The 17,822-nt window shown below is 40.2% G+C and overlaps 2 protein-coding genes across 2 annotated transcripts; both read left to right on the top strand.

Moving 5' to 3' along the window:
- Nucleotides 1–546: 546 nt before the first annotated feature.
- LOC311091243 (olfactory receptor 51I2-like) lies at nt 547–1,464 on the top strand (the record flags this gene model as incomplete). Its single annotated transcript, XM_084127063.1, has 1 exon — nt 547–1,464. The coding sequence occupies one exon, from the start codon at nt 547–549 to the stop codon at nt 1,462–1,464; it is 918 nt and encodes a 305-aa protein (XP_083983189.1).
- Nucleotides 1,465–8,176: 6,712 nt separating this feature from the next.
- Nucleotides 8,177–9,103, top strand: LOC311091242 (olfactory receptor 51I2-like; the record flags this gene model as incomplete). The annotated part of the gene is made up of 1 exon (XM_084127062.1): nt 8,177–9,103. The coding sequence occupies one exon, from the start codon at nt 8,177–8,179 to the stop codon at nt 9,101–9,103; it is 927 nt and encodes a 308-aa protein (XP_083983188.1).
- Nucleotides 9,104–17,822: the final 8,719 nt, after the last annotated feature.

Genomic DNA, 17,822 nt, shown 5'->3' with positions numbered 1-17,822 from the left:
AAAGCACTAGAGGCATAATTATGCTAAATGTATATGCTCTATTTATTTATGTTTTACATACATGCTATTAATTTATGTTTCCAGTGAAATCAAACTTGAGAGGACTCGAAAGGCCACAACAGGCCTCCTGAGACGTGTTAGATACTATAAAAACACTAGCATGCACTGGTGACTCCACAGTCCAACTAAATCAGCGTTCATTTCATTCTAAATATAGTTCATTACCTGCAATTTTAATGAAGATGCAGTGATGGTCATTTCAGAGTATATAACATAAGGTATTTCTAATAATGTTTGTAAAGTTAAAAACAACAACAACATTTTTTCTTAGACTGTGTTGAATTATTACTTTGCTAACCATTAATTTCATTGAATGATTATTATATTACTGATCACACTTTACAGTTAGGGTCACCATACATGTATAAGACACTGTGGCTAAACATTCTGAGATGAATGTTTATTTATTTATTTATGGTGTAAAAACATATGAACTTTGTTTGTTCTCTTCCTCAGGTCAATGCAAGTTTTCCTTGTGTAAGGAAAATGGAAAATGGAACATATTTTTACTTCATGTTGTTTGAAAATCTTGGGTGCATAAGATATGCTTTCTTCACTTTGGGGTTTATTTTTTACTGTGCTGTCATATACTTTAATGTTCTTATTGTTCTTGTAATAATTCTGGAGAAGACATTGCACAAGCCCATGTACATTTTGATGTCATGCTTGTCCATCAACTCTGTATATGGTACAGCTGGCTTTTTCCCAAGGTTATTGACAGACCTGCTTTATGATGCACATATAATCTCCTTTGAAGCATGTCTCATACAGAGTTTTGTCATTTACTCATATGCATCTTTTGAACTTATAATATTGATGTTGATGGCATTTGATAGGTTTGTTGCAATCAGTAAACCTTTGCATTACAGCAACATAATTACCACACGGTTTCTAACTTTTCTAATAATTATAGCATGGGTTTATCCAGTAACTTTTGTTGGTACTGCTGCTCTTTTGACTGCAAGGTTGACAATCTGTGGTAACAAATTACTAAAGGTGTACTGCCACAACTATGAAATTGTCAAACTCTCATGTGTGAACATTACTATAATTAATATTTATGGCCTGATTGTAACTATCACAACAATTTTTATCCCTTTGAGTTTTATACTGTATACCTATGTCAGAATTATTATAATTTGTCAAAGAAGCACACGAGAGTTCAGGAGCAAAGCATATAAAACTTGTATTCCACACATGATGATCCTTTTAAATTTCTCAGTTGCACTTTTTTGTGAGCTCACTTTGAGTCGATTTGTGAATGGAGAACTTCCTATAGCGCTGAGTGTTGTCATTTCACTTGAATTTATTGTTATACCACCCTTTGTAAACCCTATTGTTTATGGTCTAAACTTTCCTGATATCCGCAAAAAAATTAGGCATCTTATAAAAGCCTCCAAATAGCCTGCTTTGTTTCTGTTGTAATACTGTAACACAGAAAACCAAATTTGAAGAAATTTAAAGATAATTGTTCAGTCAAGCAGTCACTCACCTTCTAGTTGTGAATGATTGCTTTGACATCCTCAGTAAATACATTTTTGTGAAAAATTGTATAAGGGTTTTAGAAACACAATCAGAGAGTATCTTTCTTAATCTACTGAACAAAGGGGCTATCCATATCATATGAGCTCAGATTAATAACTTTTTATATAGAATATAAGCTTCCATGAAATCTTTTAAAAATGATATTCAGTAATTCTTCATAATTGTGTTGTTCAAAAATAAAAATAATTGTCTTTTTTTAAACTGGTGTAAAATGTTTACACTTTGTTATTCTGCATGCAAAGCATTACATTATCAGACTGAACCTGGCTTATTTTTTATAAATAAAGATTTAGGAATCAGTTTTGAGAGGTTCAAACAATAGCTGTCAACATACTTTATATCGAATAATTACAAATCGTGATATTTGGTGTAGTTATATCTATTGTTAATAGAAATAATAATAATAATAAAAGTGATTCAATGCCAGAATACTAACACTATTCTGTTTATAACCAGCTTGCAAAGATGAAACCAGTGTAACATGTATGTTCTGTTTCTATTCAGTTTTAGTGTTTCTGTGTGCCTCAAGTTCTTCAATTAATTTGTCTCCATAATCATTAAGTTAAGCAGGTGTCTTGTGTTAAGATAATGATCTCAGTGTGTGTAGAAAAAATTAAAATCTACTATCTCAAAACACCTGTTCGTCATTTAGTTCGTTATCAATGTATATTTAAGTTCCTTTTTAGTTCTAATTCTTTGTTGGGTATTGGTTTTGTATTACATTCTGTCAAGGTGCCTTCTCATCAGTGGATTAGATGTTTTTTTTTTTTGTTGTTGTTTTTTTTAATATATATATTAAACAAATGTTTCAGATATTTGCCTTCGTCAGTGTCTTTGACGAAGGCAAAAAGCCCTTTGTATAATCAGTCTTTATCTCCAAAATCTATTTGTTTATAACAAATAAGTATTCTAAGAGTGCAGACCTTTTTTGCATTTTTGTAGTGATATAGGTCTTAGCACGTAATTAGCTGGTATAGCGCGGTGAGTGTTTTGATTTCCACAAATAATCTTATATCAGAGGTCTTCAATCCTGCTCCTGGAGGGCCACTGTCCTGCAAAGTTTAGTTCCAACTCTAATCAAACACACCTGATCAAGCTCTTCAAACTCATCAAGCTCTTCAGAATCGCTTGAATATTCAAAGGCAGGTGTGCTGAAGCAGGTTGGAACTAAACTCTGCAGGACAGTGGCCCTCCAGGAGCAGGATTGAAGACCTCTGTCTTATATAGTTCCCATTTGAAAGGAATTGTCTCGGGTTACAAATATAACAATGGTTCCCTGAGAAGGGGAACGAGACACTGCGTCTGGAAGACGCTATCATCGTGCCCGACGTCTGAACCACGTGTCTAAACACAACAATCTCAATGGCCCATGACGTCATTGCAGATGCGACTGTGAGTATAAGATGGCACCTGTAGTACACGTCATCAACTTTTTTGTCTGAAGGAGACGTGGGTGGGCATTACCTGAGGCATGGCAATGAGACACAGTGTATCGTTCTCCTTCTCAGGGAGCAAAAAGGACAAGATCCCTTTCAAATGGGAACTTGCACTGCATCTGGAAGATGCTATGTGGAACAAATGCTGAGGGGAATGACTGCCACATCAGCTGTTTTGAAGCACTACCACAATGAGCAGAAACTTAATGACTCAACTGCCGGAGTCAAACAACTCCCCTAACTAAGATGCTGTAAGTGACAAAAATTCCAATACCCAATATCCATTGGCCAATACCCATTCATGGTTCCGGACTCTAGCAAGGGTGTAGAGTTACATTCAAGCTATTTTAAGGTATGAAGTATTTATTTTTACAGGAAAACAAAACATTTAAATATGCCATTTTGATGATCAAAGATTAGTTTTAAGGGATGAAATTGACTACAGGGGGACTTTAATATTTGATATTTATGGATGCTGGTTGCGGGTTGGCTGGACACCAGCATGGGAAGCGGGAGTGCTGGTGGACCAGTATAAAGTATATTTTGCATGCTGGGACCTGGGACCATCACACTACAAGTAATGATTGACTATTATTGGTAACAAGCAGAATCAATGAAGATAAGAGGAACAACAAGAACAGAAAAAAAGAGAAGAGACAAGCAGATAGCACAACAACTACAACTGACTCACAGCCACACAGGCAGTAAATCAGCAAATAAAATCAATAATATCTCACCAGATAATGCTTAAACAACTCAAAAAAAAAAAAAAACAAAAAAAAAAAAAAACATTATCATGTTTACTTATTATGAACATGTTTTGCTTTATTTATTTCATATGGTACATTTACAAAAGTTGTTGAAGTCTGTTTGAAGTCACCATTATGTTGTTTAGTGTTCCTTTAGTTGGGTACTTGGCCATGGACTTTGTTTAAATTAATTATCTTTCAGCAATTGTTAAAAGTGCATGCTATCACTATTGTCTACAATATCTGACTGTAATGACACACTTTTTACTATGTGAAGTTTTTGGAATCAGTGACTGACAGCTGGAGTTTGACACATGTGAGTTCTCAAATGAGCATGAAAGTGTTTTAAAAAAAGGAACTTTCCATTTTGAACTTGCATTATCAAGTTATTATTAAAGGTAGGGTAGGCATAGGCAAAGGTAGGGGCTAGCAATAGCAAGATTCCACCATCCCTTCAGAGCATCTCCAAACCCAAAACACATGAACATGCACAGCCATAACAGAGTCACCATGAGATGGCATTAAATTAACTCATGTCTCAAAGCACATAACATATGATGTTTTATTAACAAAGTTCGTGAAGAGCATAATCAGATAATCTGCCTGTTTTGACACAGCCCTAGAGGCCAACCTTAACCTCTCTGTGCGCTTTGTTCCAGTTCTGCCTGATCTGCCCTGGTGGTCTTCAGCCCTGTCTTCAGTCCCATCAGCTCCGCCCTGATTACCTGTCCTGTCAGCTCTGCCCTGGCCACCTGCCCTGTTGGCTCTACCTGCCATGGCTCCTCGACCCACCTCAGTCTCTAGCCCTGTTTCCACTCCACACACCTGGCCCTCTGTCCCTCTCCCTGTTCCGCCTCTGCTTCAACTCCCTCCTGGACTTATGGTTGTGTTTGGAGCATCTTGAAGCCGCTCCTTTGAGAGGGCCTATGATGTGATTACCCATCCAGGATATGATGTGATTACCAAGTTTCCAGGATATCCACCAGAGGGCACTCCTCCCCAGACCATTGCCATTCCACCATGAACTACATTTCCCAGAGTAATTTGCCCAGACTCATTATCCCTGATTAGTTTCAGCTGTTTCTCATTTACCCTTGTTAATTCTGTCTATATAAACCTGGTTAACTCATTTTGATATAATGTAAGTGTGAACTAGTGAATACAATAATAATGAACTTAAACAAATTAAATAGCTCTGACTTGTATCACCTGACTGCTGCAGATTCATTTCGCCATTAACTCATAATTCCGAGTCTGAGGATGTGAACAGTTGCAAGTTGCCATCTCTTAATTACAGTAATTATGACATGGTGTGAAATCATAAGCATAACTCATAAGCTCATTGTTTTGGTTCAGGAGGAACTGTTTGCGGTGCTCAGTGCCTCTACAACTCTGTATATCCTCATGCACTGATGATGTGTGATGTCTGCATGAGCAGGGTGCGCAGAGGTATGGAAATACATAGGAAATGCACCGTACACCCGATGTACTTTCATAAGAGGTATTTGCATAAGAATAATATATATTAATAATGAGCATAATGAGCATAGCGCACTAACATTATCGAAACATTAGCTATCCTGATTCAACAGTGATGAACGTCAAAGTGCGGCTTGACATTAAGCTTGACGGCTTACAAAACTTGACGGCTTACAAAGCTTGACAAAACTACAAAGAGAGCTACAGTTAGTGGTGGACTGGATAAGGAGTAACAAACTGATTCTCAATGTATCTAAAACTACCTGTTTAGTGGTTGGAACTCCTTTTTCTTTACTTTCCAAACCGAAACTTGAACTCAGCATAGAGCAAAATTCTGTTGAGCAAAGAGAAGAGGCTAAACTTTTGGGAGTGATGATTGATAATAGGTTGTGTTGGGACAGACATGTTCAGAAATTGTTAACTAAAATGGGCAACACTTTGTCTGTTATTAAAAGGTGTGCAAAACATTTTACACCACAGACCGTTAAATAAGTACTTCATGCTTTGTTTTTTTCACACCTTGATTACTGCTCTGTGGTTTGGTCCAATACTTCATCAACTAATATAAAAAAAAAACTACAAGCAATTCAGAATAAAGCTGCACGTGTGGCTCTCTCATGTGGGTTTAGATCAAATGTTGACAAAATGCATGAAAGCCTCTCGTGGTTTAAAGTTAAAGGGATAGTTCACTTTGAAATTAATTTTTGATATGTTTTAGCTTACCTCAAGGGCATCCAAGATGTAGGTGTCTTTGTTTCCGCAGTAGTTTCAATTTTGATATTTTTAGGTCAAACCGTTCTTGTCTGTCAGTCATATAATGCAGGTCGATGGTCACTGGCTCAAAACACAAGCACAGAGTCCAAATTAAAACAATTCCCCATCGTCCAAATGAAACAATTCCCCATCATAAGTACACATTGATGGCCTAAGACACGAAACGAGCGGTTTTTGTGAGAAAACGAACAGTATTTATATTGTTGTTATCTCTTGAAAACAGCACACGTCCAAATGATCTGACGGCGCGGGCGGGTATAGAGATATACATAGATGTCGCCTTGGCTACGGTTTCGTTCCAATGAACTGCAGTAGCCAAGGCGACATCTATTTATATCTCTATACCCGCCCGCGCCGTCAGATCATTTGGACGTGTGCTGTTTTCAAGAGATAACAACGATTTAAATACTGTTCGTTTTCTCACAAAAAACGCTCGTTTCGTGTCTTAGGCCATCAATGTGTACTTATGATGGTGAATTGTTTCATTTGGACGATGGGGAATTGTTTTAATTTGGACTCTATGCTTGTGTTTTGAGCCAGTGACCATCGACCTGCATTATATGACTGACAGACAAGAACGGTTTGACCTAAAAATATCAAAATTGAAACTATTGCAGAAACAAAGACACCTACATCTTGGATGCCCTTGAGGTAAGCTAAAACATATCAAAAATTAATTTCAAAGTGAACTATCCCTTTAAAAATAGATTGGTGTATTCACTAATGGTATTTTTATATAATGTTACAACAAACAAAACACCTTTTACTTTATATACAAAACTATCCTTTAGTACTGATACACATCATTATCCAACGAGGCATGCAGTAGGAGGTAGTTTTATTTTACCTATAGTGAAAACCAAATCAATTCAACGTTTAGTCAGGTACAGAGCGATGTGTGAATGGAACTCTCTCCCAAATACTATCAAACAACAAAACACTCTGTATGGTTTCAAAACATCACTTAAGAAATATTACCTTCAAAGAAATTTAAATAGTTAATATTAATTTAATTTAAGGAGATACTGTTATAGGGTTCTTAGTTATCTTATTTTTTGATATAGATCTATTCGGAGTAGCGACATTTTATTTTTATTTATGTTTTATTATTTATTTATTATTTTTGTGATCAATGTCGTTAACTGTACAATATGTATTTTCAAATGTTGTGTAATGTCTTGTGTGTATGGTGTGTAATGTGATGTCATAAATTGTATTGTCACATGATAGATTGTAGGACCCCAGGAAGAATAGCTTTTAGCTTATGCTGAAGCTAATGGGGATCCAAATAAAACAAACAAAAACCTTTTGTCATTTAAAAGACAAACACAACTAAGAACATGGTGTATGAATCTAGTTCTATAGTACCATATTCCCACTGACACTTTACATGTAAAAGTTTAATTTCAACTATAATACCTTTCCAAAGACTCACAACCTCATTATTCTGTCTGTGTTATCAGTACATTTTGATTTACAAGATTTTTACCCACTGTGCGTTTTTAATGTTTTTAGTTAAGGAAAACTTCTGGTGTGCTGTTTATGCAAGTCAAACCACAGCAGAGAGGTCTTCAGAGACTTGTTTTATGCTATATAAAAAAGCATGTATGGTGATTCTTAGGTCTTCTTAACAGAGCACACATAGGCTAGACCTAATTCTCTGCACATTTACACATTCTCTGAAGATAAAGTGATGGTAATGTTAGATCGTATCACAGAAGGTATTTCTGGTAATGCAATTTCATGTACATGTATATTGTTAAACTGACTAAATAATTCATATTCACATGATGTATTAAACATTGTGGCTACAATTATACAAAGCTGATAAGCATGAAAACAGTTGGTTACACTTTAAGGTTAAATTTGAAGGTGTCCTTGTTATAATGCAGTGGTGCAGAGTTATATTAATTAACTAAATGTACTTACTGTAGGGTTAGAGTTAGGATTAGGGTTAGTTGCGTGTACTTATGCGTAATTTATAGTTATTACTATATTAACTACATGTAGCATATGTAACAAGGACACCGTAAAATAAAATGTTACCAAACAATCTTTTTAAAGGTAAAAATCACGTGAACTGTGTCTTCTTTCATCCTCAGGTCAATGAATCCATCCTTTGCTTAACAGAAAATGGAAAATGGAACATATTTTTACTTGATGTTGTTTGAAAATATTGGGTACATAAGATATGCTTTCTTCAGTTTGGGAATTGTTCTATACTGTGCTATTATATTCTTTAATGCCTTTATAATTATTGCAATTTGTCTGGAAATGACTTTACACCTGCCCATGTACATTCTGATTTCATGTTTGTCCATCAACTCTGTGTTTGGAACAGCTGGCTTTTTCCCAAGGTTACTGACAGACTTGCTCTCTGATACACACTTGGTGTCCCGCGAAGCATGCCTCTTACAGGCTTTTGTCATTTATTCATATGCATCAAATGAAAATACAATATTAATGTTAATGGCATTTGACAGATATGTAGCAATCTGTAAACCTTTACAATACAACAGCATAATGACTCCCAGGATTGTATCTGTTTTAATAGCTATAAGCTGGATTTATCCAATGCTTTGTATTGGTATTGCTGGTATTTTAAATGCCAGACTGATTATGTGTGGTAACAAACTGTGGAAAGTGTATTGTCACAACTGGGAAATTGTCAAGCTGTCTTGTGCAAACACTGTTATTAATAATGTTTTTGGCTTTTTCATAGTGACCACAACTCTTATCATGCCTTTAAGTTTTATATTATATTCCTATGTTAAAATTCTTATCATTTGTACAAAAAGTTCACCAGAGTTCATGAGAAAAGCATATCAAACTTGTGTTCCACACATAGTGATCCTTTTAAATTTCTCTATTGCTATTTTTTGTGAGGTCACATTGAGTCGGGTCGCAACTTTGGATCTCCCCCTAGGCCTGTCAATTATTCTTTCACTGCAGTTTCTTATTGTACCACCCATCCTGAACCCTCTTGTTTATGGTTTAAATTTTCCTGAAATTCGCAAAAACATTATATGTATTATAAAAGCAGGATTGGATTTCTCATAAGCATCGTGAGCTAAGTTTATCGTGGTGACCATTGGTAGCACTGGTTCTACGGTCTACTTAGGCTTATGATGCTTTTGGGAAACACAACCCAGAATGTTTATGATATACAGCCATAAAAATCATTGTTTAATCAAATGTTGCTTTATCTCTTCTCATGCTTATAATGATAGATATTACATGTTATGAGTTTTAGCCTTTACATTTAAGACAGCCAGTGCCAAGAAATCTTTGCCACAACTATACAGTATATTTATTACAGGCCTACACATATAATGTATTATTTAGTCTGGTTAAATGAACAAATACTGTTACTGCATTCCTGTCATGGGTCAGGCAGACTCTTAGTCACCTCTCAGATAACAAATGACATTGCCTGTAACATTAATACCAGAATAAATGCACTTAATTTAAGAAAATAATATGATTCCCTAGTTATGATAAAAGAGGAGGGAATTGTAAAATCCACCCCTTCATATTTACTCTTTCCCTGCTACCCTTTACTCTTTCCCTGCTACATGTTTTTGCACATCTTCGTCTCGACTATCTGTCTCTAAGCGCGCATACAGTCGTGAGTTTCTGCTCAAGGTCGGCAGAATTACATTTTTAGAGTTAAACTTAGTGCACGCTGAAGAGCTGCGGGACCTCGGTCTGCTCCGAAATCCCACCCCATCACCGACCCCCACTACGGCATCTCGCCCACAGCGGAGGCGCTACAAGCGGCGTGAGAGGAAGCAGAAGAGGGGTAAGCGCGGAGGTATCCGAGCTAGGCTAACGGCCTACCCACACAAGCCAGCTATCCCCACTATCGTACTGGCAAACGTACGCTCTTTGGACAATAAACTGGACCACATCCGACTACTTCGATCTACTCAGAGGACTGTAAGAGACTGTTGTGTTTTTGTGTTTACGGAAACATGGCTTAACAACAGCGTTCCGGACTGCGCCATACAGCTCGACCAGCTAACATGCTATCGAGCTGACAGAGCTCTCGTCGAGGGAGGTAAGATCCGCGGCGGCGGGCTTTGTGTTTACATCAATGATGCATGGTGCCGCGACGCTGTTGTGGTCTGCAAACACTGCTCTCCCCTGGTGGAGTTTATGACTATTAAGTGCAGGCCGTTCTATCTACCGAGGGAATTTACAGGCATACTGCTCGTTGCTGTATACATCCCTCCCAGCTCCAACAACAACAACAGGAGTGAGGCACTGAATGAACTGTACCAGCACACCAGTGAGCAGCAGACAGCCCACCCAGATGCTTTTCTCATCTTGGCTGGTGATTTCAACCACGCAGACCTAAAGAGTGTGTTCCCAAAAATACACCAACACATAGACTTTCCAACAAGAGGAAAAAACACCCTGGACTTTGTTTACACCACCCAGAGAGGAGCTTACAAAGCCCTCCCCCTCCCCCACCTCGGAGCCTCAGACCACATCACTGTCATGCTAATGCCTGCATACAGACCGCTCGTTAAAGTCATCAAACCAATACACAAACAGATTCAAGTGTGGCCGGAAGGGTCGTCAGAGGAACTTCAAGACTGTTTTGACACCACTGACTGGAATATGTTTAAACAGGCTGCCACATACAACAACACTACAGACCTCCAAGAATACTCGGAGACTGTCACTGCCTACATCTCCAAGTGCATTGATGATGTGACAGTCACAAAGACCATCACTGTCCGAGCCAACCGGAAGCCGTGGATGACAGGGAAGGTCTACAGCCTTCTGAAGGCCCGAAACGCTGCGTTTAGAGCTGGAGATGAGGAGGGCCTGAAGACAGCTAGGACCAACCTTTCACGCGGCATCAGAGAGGCAAAAAGACAGTACTCCAGGAGGATAGCTCATCGTTTCAGCGACAGCAGAGACACTCGGAGCCTGTGGCAGGGGATACAGACCATCACGGACTACAAGCCCCCACCACAGACCTGTGACAGCACCATCTCCCTGCTGAACGAGCTGAATGCCTTCTTTGCTCGCTTTGAGGCACAAAACAGCACCACTGCACAGAAGATCCCAACTCCTACCGGCGACCAGGTGATGACGCTGTCCCTGGACAGTGTGAGGAGATCCCTCAACAGGATCAATGCACGCAAAGCTCCGGGTCCTGACAACATTCCTGGGCGAGTACTGAGAGACTGTGCAGTGGAACTCACTGATGTCTTCACAGACATTTTCAACATCTCTTTAAATCAGGCTGTTGTCCCCACATGCTTCAAAGCTACCACCATCATTCCAGTCCCGAAGAAGTCATCTCCATCCTGCTTCAATGACTACCGTCCAATAGCACTCACCCCTATTCTCATGAAGTGCTTCGAACGGTTAGTCATGCACCACATCAAGTCTGTCCTCCCCCCCTCCCTGGACCCCTTCCAGTTTGCCTATAGGTCCAACCGCTCGACCGATGATGCCATCGCCACTGCCCTTCACCCAGCCCTCACACATCTGGACAAAAAAGACACATACGTCAGGATGCTGTTCATAGACTTCAGTTCAGCATTCAACACAATCATCCCTCAACAGCTCACTCACAAACTGCTCCAGCTGGGGCTTAACACCTCACTGTGCAACTGGCTGTTGGACTTCCTGACCGGGAGACCTCAAGCAGTACGGGTTGGCAGTAACACATCCAGCACCATCACACTGAACACTGGGGCCCCCCAAGGATGTGTGCTGAGCCCCCTCCTCTTCACTCTGCTGACCCACGACTGCACACCTTCACACAGCTCTAACCTTTTCATTAAGTTTGCGGATGACACGACTGTGGTGGGTCTCATTAGCAACAGAGATGAGACCAACTACAGGAGCGAGGTGAGCCGCCTGGCCGGGTGGTGCAGTGCCAACAATCTCTCTCTGAATGTGGAGAAGACGAAGGAGATTGTTGTTGACTTCAGGAGAGTACACACTCAGCATGCCCCTCTGACCATCAACGGTGCGACTGTGGAGAGAGTGAGCAGCACCAAGTTCCTGGGTGTGCACATCACAGAGGACCTCTCCTGGACTAACAACACTGTTGCACTGGCCAAGAAAGCACAGCAGCGTCTCTACTTCCTCCGCAAACTTAGAAGAGCCAGAGCCCCGGGCCCCATCATGTGCACCTTCTACAGAGGCACCATCGAGAGCATCCTAACTAGCTGCATCACTGTGTGGTATGGTGCCTGCAACGCATCCTGCCGCAAATCACTTCAACGCATAGTGAGAGCAGCTGAGAAGATCGTTGGTGTCTCTCTTCCCTCCCTCCAAGACATCTACAGCACCCGTCTCACCCGCAAAGCCCTTCGCATTGCAGGTGATCCCACCCACCCGACACACAGCTTCTTCAATCTGATGCCATCAGGAAGGAGACTGCGGAGTCTCCAGGCGAGGACCAGCAGATTGAAGGACAGCTTCATACATCAGGCTGTCAGGAAGCTGAACTCCCTCTCATCCTTGCCCATACCCATACCCCCCCCCCCCCCCCCCCCCCCCCCCCCCCCCCACCCACTTAAATCTGTGACCAGCACTTGACACTTGTGCAGCATTGGACTGTTCACTACCTCATCCAGCATTGACTGCAAACTAACTAACTACCTCTTGGGATAGTCTGATAAAAAAGACTGTTCTTATATCACTTTAAACAGACTGATAAGCTCTTTGTGCACTACACGTATACACGTATATACAATTTACATATACTTATACCTGAAGTTTTGTTTTATTGAACTGTTTTACTCTCTATTTGCCATGTGCCTTATGTCACTTTATCTCTTATTTTTTATTTATTTATATAATGTCCTCATTGTATTTGTATATCTGTAGTTGTATAGTTGTATGTACATGTTCAAACTGTATTTATCTGTAATTGAACGTCTACTGTCAGTGTCTTAATGTTAACTGTATGCACCAAGGGTGGGAGATTAACGCAATTTCGATTCTCTGTATGTATGTGCCGTACATGTGGAAGAATTGACAATAAAAACACTTGACTTGACTTGACTTGACTACTGACAGAATTTTCTGTAATTTATGATACAACGCTTCCCCACCATTGACTGAATTTTACATAAATTATAATATTCTGTGATTTTAAATCAGTACCAGATTTACTAAACAGGGCAAATTAGAGTAAGAGCGCAATTCCAAAACAGCGCCGATGGGAGTGGAAAGTTCAGCGCGTGACCTACTGACGACGCACTAATTAAAGAACAGACGCAGCCGGATCATTTCCATAATGACTAATGCAATCTACCAAGAGCAGTTAGCATCTGGTTTAATTTATGATTTTTTGGGGGGCAATAAATAATGACGCAAATACCAGTAAATAGACTTGCTGTAACATTTTGGTTCATGTCAGTCATGTTTCATGTCCTTGTCATGTGATTCCCTGTTAGTCATGTGATCCCGCCATGTGTTCCCTTTCAGTCGAGAACGTCGGACGTAGTCGACGTCGACTGAATGGGATCTCGCTAGGGAGCCAATCTACTTCGAGCATGTGAGCACGAGCAAATGAAATTTGGCGTGCGTGATTTGCATCACACACTCCGCCCGCGCAGAGCGGGTATAAATACGGAAGTGGATGCACGCACTAGTTGCTTTTTGCTTCGGAGCTGTTCGAATGGTATCTCTGAAGAGTGTTGTTGAGTTTGTAAGGACCACCCATTGGCCCAACGACAGAATCCAACGGTGGGCGAAGGAATAATGCATGTATGTCTTTTCAGCGCTCCAGTGAAGTTCACTTAATTTATTGGAATTTAGTTTCAATATTACTTTAGCTCCACGCTTAATCTGACTCCAATTTCAAATGATAATCAAATTTAGATCGTGTTTCTGATTAGAAAATAATCATAAATATTGATTATGAATTTAGATCTTTGATTATTCTGAGCATCTCATAATTTCAAATATTCGTTCATTAAGGACCCAGTGTCACTTTGAGACGTCACATCGCGAATGTGCGCTCACGATCACAAACTAGCCAGTCCTGAAATAGTCAGAGGATGCAGTGCAACTATTTTACCCTAAGCAGTCGCTCACTGCTGACTCATAACAAAGGTGTAATTATTTTTAATAGTTGTGAGCTTGCAACTTGCTAAGTCAGTGATAGTCAGAAATCGGTCTCCCTATGATGTGCCCCATGCTCCATTCATAGTGCCTTCGGTTTGATCTATCCTGGACAGAGATTTGCGGAAACACCAGACTGCACTTTAATCTACTGGAAATAATGATTTCTGAAAAATGCAGAATGAATCAAGATGTAACATTTATTTGTCAGGTAAAAATGTATCATGCCAATTACACAAGTAAATGATTAAAAGTCAATTCAGAAATAATAAATACATGACATCATTTACTCAAAGATGACTCTAAAAGTAAGTAATGCATTCCTGACAGAGACACACAGTGGTGTGTCAGTGCTTTCCAACAGGAAAACACTGAAACAGCACTGTATGGGGGTGATCCTGGTAAAGGGTCCCAAAGACTGCTCTGTCACCTACCCTTAAATACCCAGACCAGAACAAATGGGTTATACAAATATTGTTTAGAGTTGTTTTGGCTCAATTCATGTACCCCAGGGGGTAACACCTGGTTTCGGGAGATATCTTGAAGAGACATCACCCAGAGAGGAGAACAGGATTCTCCTAAGTTCTCAGTCTTTCTCATTAAACCAATGACTACAGTGAAATTAATACCATTTTACCAATCGCACTGAGACACATAAAATGATACCAAACATGAAAAGGAAAAACAATAGATTCAGGATACATCATATGTGATATAGACATTCTTAGCGAACTTTTGGTGACTTGACTCGCAAGAAGAGGAAGGGAGGAGGGAGAGGGGGATGCAGAGATAAGGAAGAAGAAAAGTTTGGACAGGCTAAGTCACGCTCAATAATGCAGGTCTGTCCTGTGCTCTGTCTTTGCTATCTTTTGTCCAGGTTGCATTTTATGGCTTTATTGCAGGGTGAGTTTGGTCTTAGCAGGAAAATCAGTCCTTACAAGTTTCAACGAGCGAGTGTGTCGGTGCTTCTTCTAGGAAGACTCTCCCAGGTGATCGCAAGCTTTGAGCTCTCAACTGCTGTTTTAACAGCAACCAAATTTCTCTTTGTGTTTGTTTGTCTGACGGCTGGTTAGAGGGCGGAAAAGTGAGTGCTTCACTGTTTCAGTTCACTGTTCAGTGTTGCCGCGGTCATGCCCCTGTGTGCTCCGGCACTGGTGAGAGTTTTTCACTTCCTGAAAGAGCAACATGGGTGTGTTTGCGTCTTTTTCAAGATGCCTTTTCACCCGTGCGTTTCTGGATGCGATCGTTCCCTGTCCCCCCATATGGACGGTCACAATGGTTGTTTCACGTGTTTGTATTATATATGTGTATATAATCAGGGGTGCACATAACTGGTGCGCAGGTGCGCATGCGCTACCCAATTAAACAATGCGTACCAGATGAATTGCCGCAACCCTCATTTGCGTACCTAAGATTTGGGGATAGACATTTGCACAAAAAGAATAAATAACTTAATAATAATTTTATAAGTCGCTCCGGAGACGCACATCAGTCAAAAAATGCGCCACGAGGAAGAAAAAAGATATAGCCTAAGTCGCACTGGACTAAGTTGCATTTTTTTAGAAATTTATTTCACAAAAAAAAAAAAAAAAAAGTTACAGACAGTTCTCCGTTACGGACGGGAGCGCTCTAAAAGCGGCAATAAAAGAATGTTTTAAAACTTTCAAAGAGACCTCAAACTGAAAGCACAAAGCCTGTCTTTAAATTTAATTTCGTTTTGTATTAATTGTTATGTAATTTGCGTTATTGTATCTTAATTTTAATCGATGTTTCATCAACAAATTGTCTGGATTTAACAAGAAGTAGCTAAATCTATTAGAAAATAGATAATCAGGACACGGAGGCGTTGGCGAACTTGGAGCTCGTCTCATAAATGAACCGAAACTCAGTGTAGGCCTGTAAGGTAGCCTATTGCCTCACAGACCTGAGACATATAGATAGCTTGAAATGTCTACTTTTAAGCAGAACAATTCAAAACGAAAGAAAACAGACTGCGCTGCTTATGTAATTCGTATGAAATGTGCATTTCTCTCTGGCGCTGCGAAGATCGCGAGTCGTCAACTTCATCTGTCTAGCCGACACTGACATAAAAAATAACTGTTTTATTAGTAAACAATTAAAATGTCTCCTGCTATATGTAACATATTTGCCTGTTCCTTACAAAATACTGACAGTGGGGTATTTGACTGGGTTTTTTTTTTTTTTTTTTTTGCAGCTGCGGACAAATTTTTTCGACACACACACACAATATTACATAACACTGCGCTTATGTTTTAAAAAGATAATTTAACATATAAATAACCATTTTTAAATAGCCCACTTAAAGTGTTTATTACAAATAATTGACTAAATGCTAAAAATGAATACATTTTAATGAACAAACATATGCGTTGCATTTACAACCCCAGCACTCCCACTTCCCGCGGCCCTGGATAGGTGCGCAATCTGTGGTGTAGGCTTGCTTTAAGATAGTAACTATAGTAAGCGCTTTAAAGTTGTCATTTCTTTGGTTTTCAGAGTTAGAAAAGCAGATATTTGCACATTTAATTTCCAGAGCTTGAAACAGTTATGTTATTTTGAAAGTTACAGGGTTTTAAAGATCAGACATTCTGTTGCACTTCTTCTCTTAATTTTCAGTTGAAATTAAAGTTCATGTGAATCATGTCACATGACATTATCCATGCATCCCTCTAATTTGTTCCTCCCGTGAGGTGGGTTAAGGAAAAAATGCATTTGAAAATGTGAGGACCAAGCAACAACCCCAGGTTCTCCCCTGAGAACAAGACCAAAAATGTTATGTGCACCCCTGTATATAATGTATGTGTATATATGCAGCACGTTGAAGCAGCGTTTTGTGGATAGTTTCTATTCTCATTGCGAGGATATGACTATCGCGATGTTGAGATTGAGACTCGCCTTCATGCGTGAAGTTGGAGTCCCCATTACCACGCCCCATTACCACGCCCCGCTACGGCGCCGTGTGGGATGGGTGATCAGAGGATCATAGTGAGGCTTCCCCGCCCAGTTACCAATCCCTGTGGGCCCCTCACTCCTCTATCACATCACAGCCGGTGGAGCCCCATTGAGCGTGCTGGTCCTTCTGTAATGGACCGACCAGCCATTTCATTCGGGCTTCTCCAGGGGACAGGATGCCGATTGCAGCATTAGAGGGTGAGAAAAAAATCATAAATTAATTTAATTTACTATTCTTTGAAGTGTGGAAGCAGGCAGTACCCATACTTCAAAGAAGAGTAAATTCCTCTGTTCCTGGGCCCCAAGAGGGCAAGTCTGACGGTGTGCGACCCTGTAAAGCCTTGCACTCCTCAGCCCCCTCTTGTTCGCCAGCTGGCAGCTGAGTGTGTTTGAGGACCCAGTAATCTGCCTTCTCACTCATCCCCTGCCACCCAGTGGAGTCAGGTAAGTGTTGCACCGCACACTCAGATCCCACTTCGGGCCTCTCGAGCCGGATCCCTGTTCTCCACCTCGCTGCCCCACCTCGGGTACGTTTGTGGTCCCTGGTCCCTGGTCCGGTTTTGTTGAAGTCTAGAAATATGCTTCCAACCGATGCCCAGCTTGGCCCCATTCATTACCTTCAGACCCGGCTTGCGATTCATTTCGCTTGGCTTCCGCCCAGGCTCAGTGATATTCATCATACCTAGGTGTTGAGCAGAAATGC

The sequence above is a fragment of the Abramis brama genome (assembly GCF_963993115.1).
Source record: "Abramis brama genome assembly, chromosome: 10".
NCBI lineage: Eukaryota > Metazoa > Chordata > Actinopteri > Cypriniformes > Leuciscidae > Abramis > Abramis brama.
The sequence above is the reverse complement of the archived record's forward strand: the minus strand, read 5'-3'. Positions and strand labels throughout refer to the sequence as shown.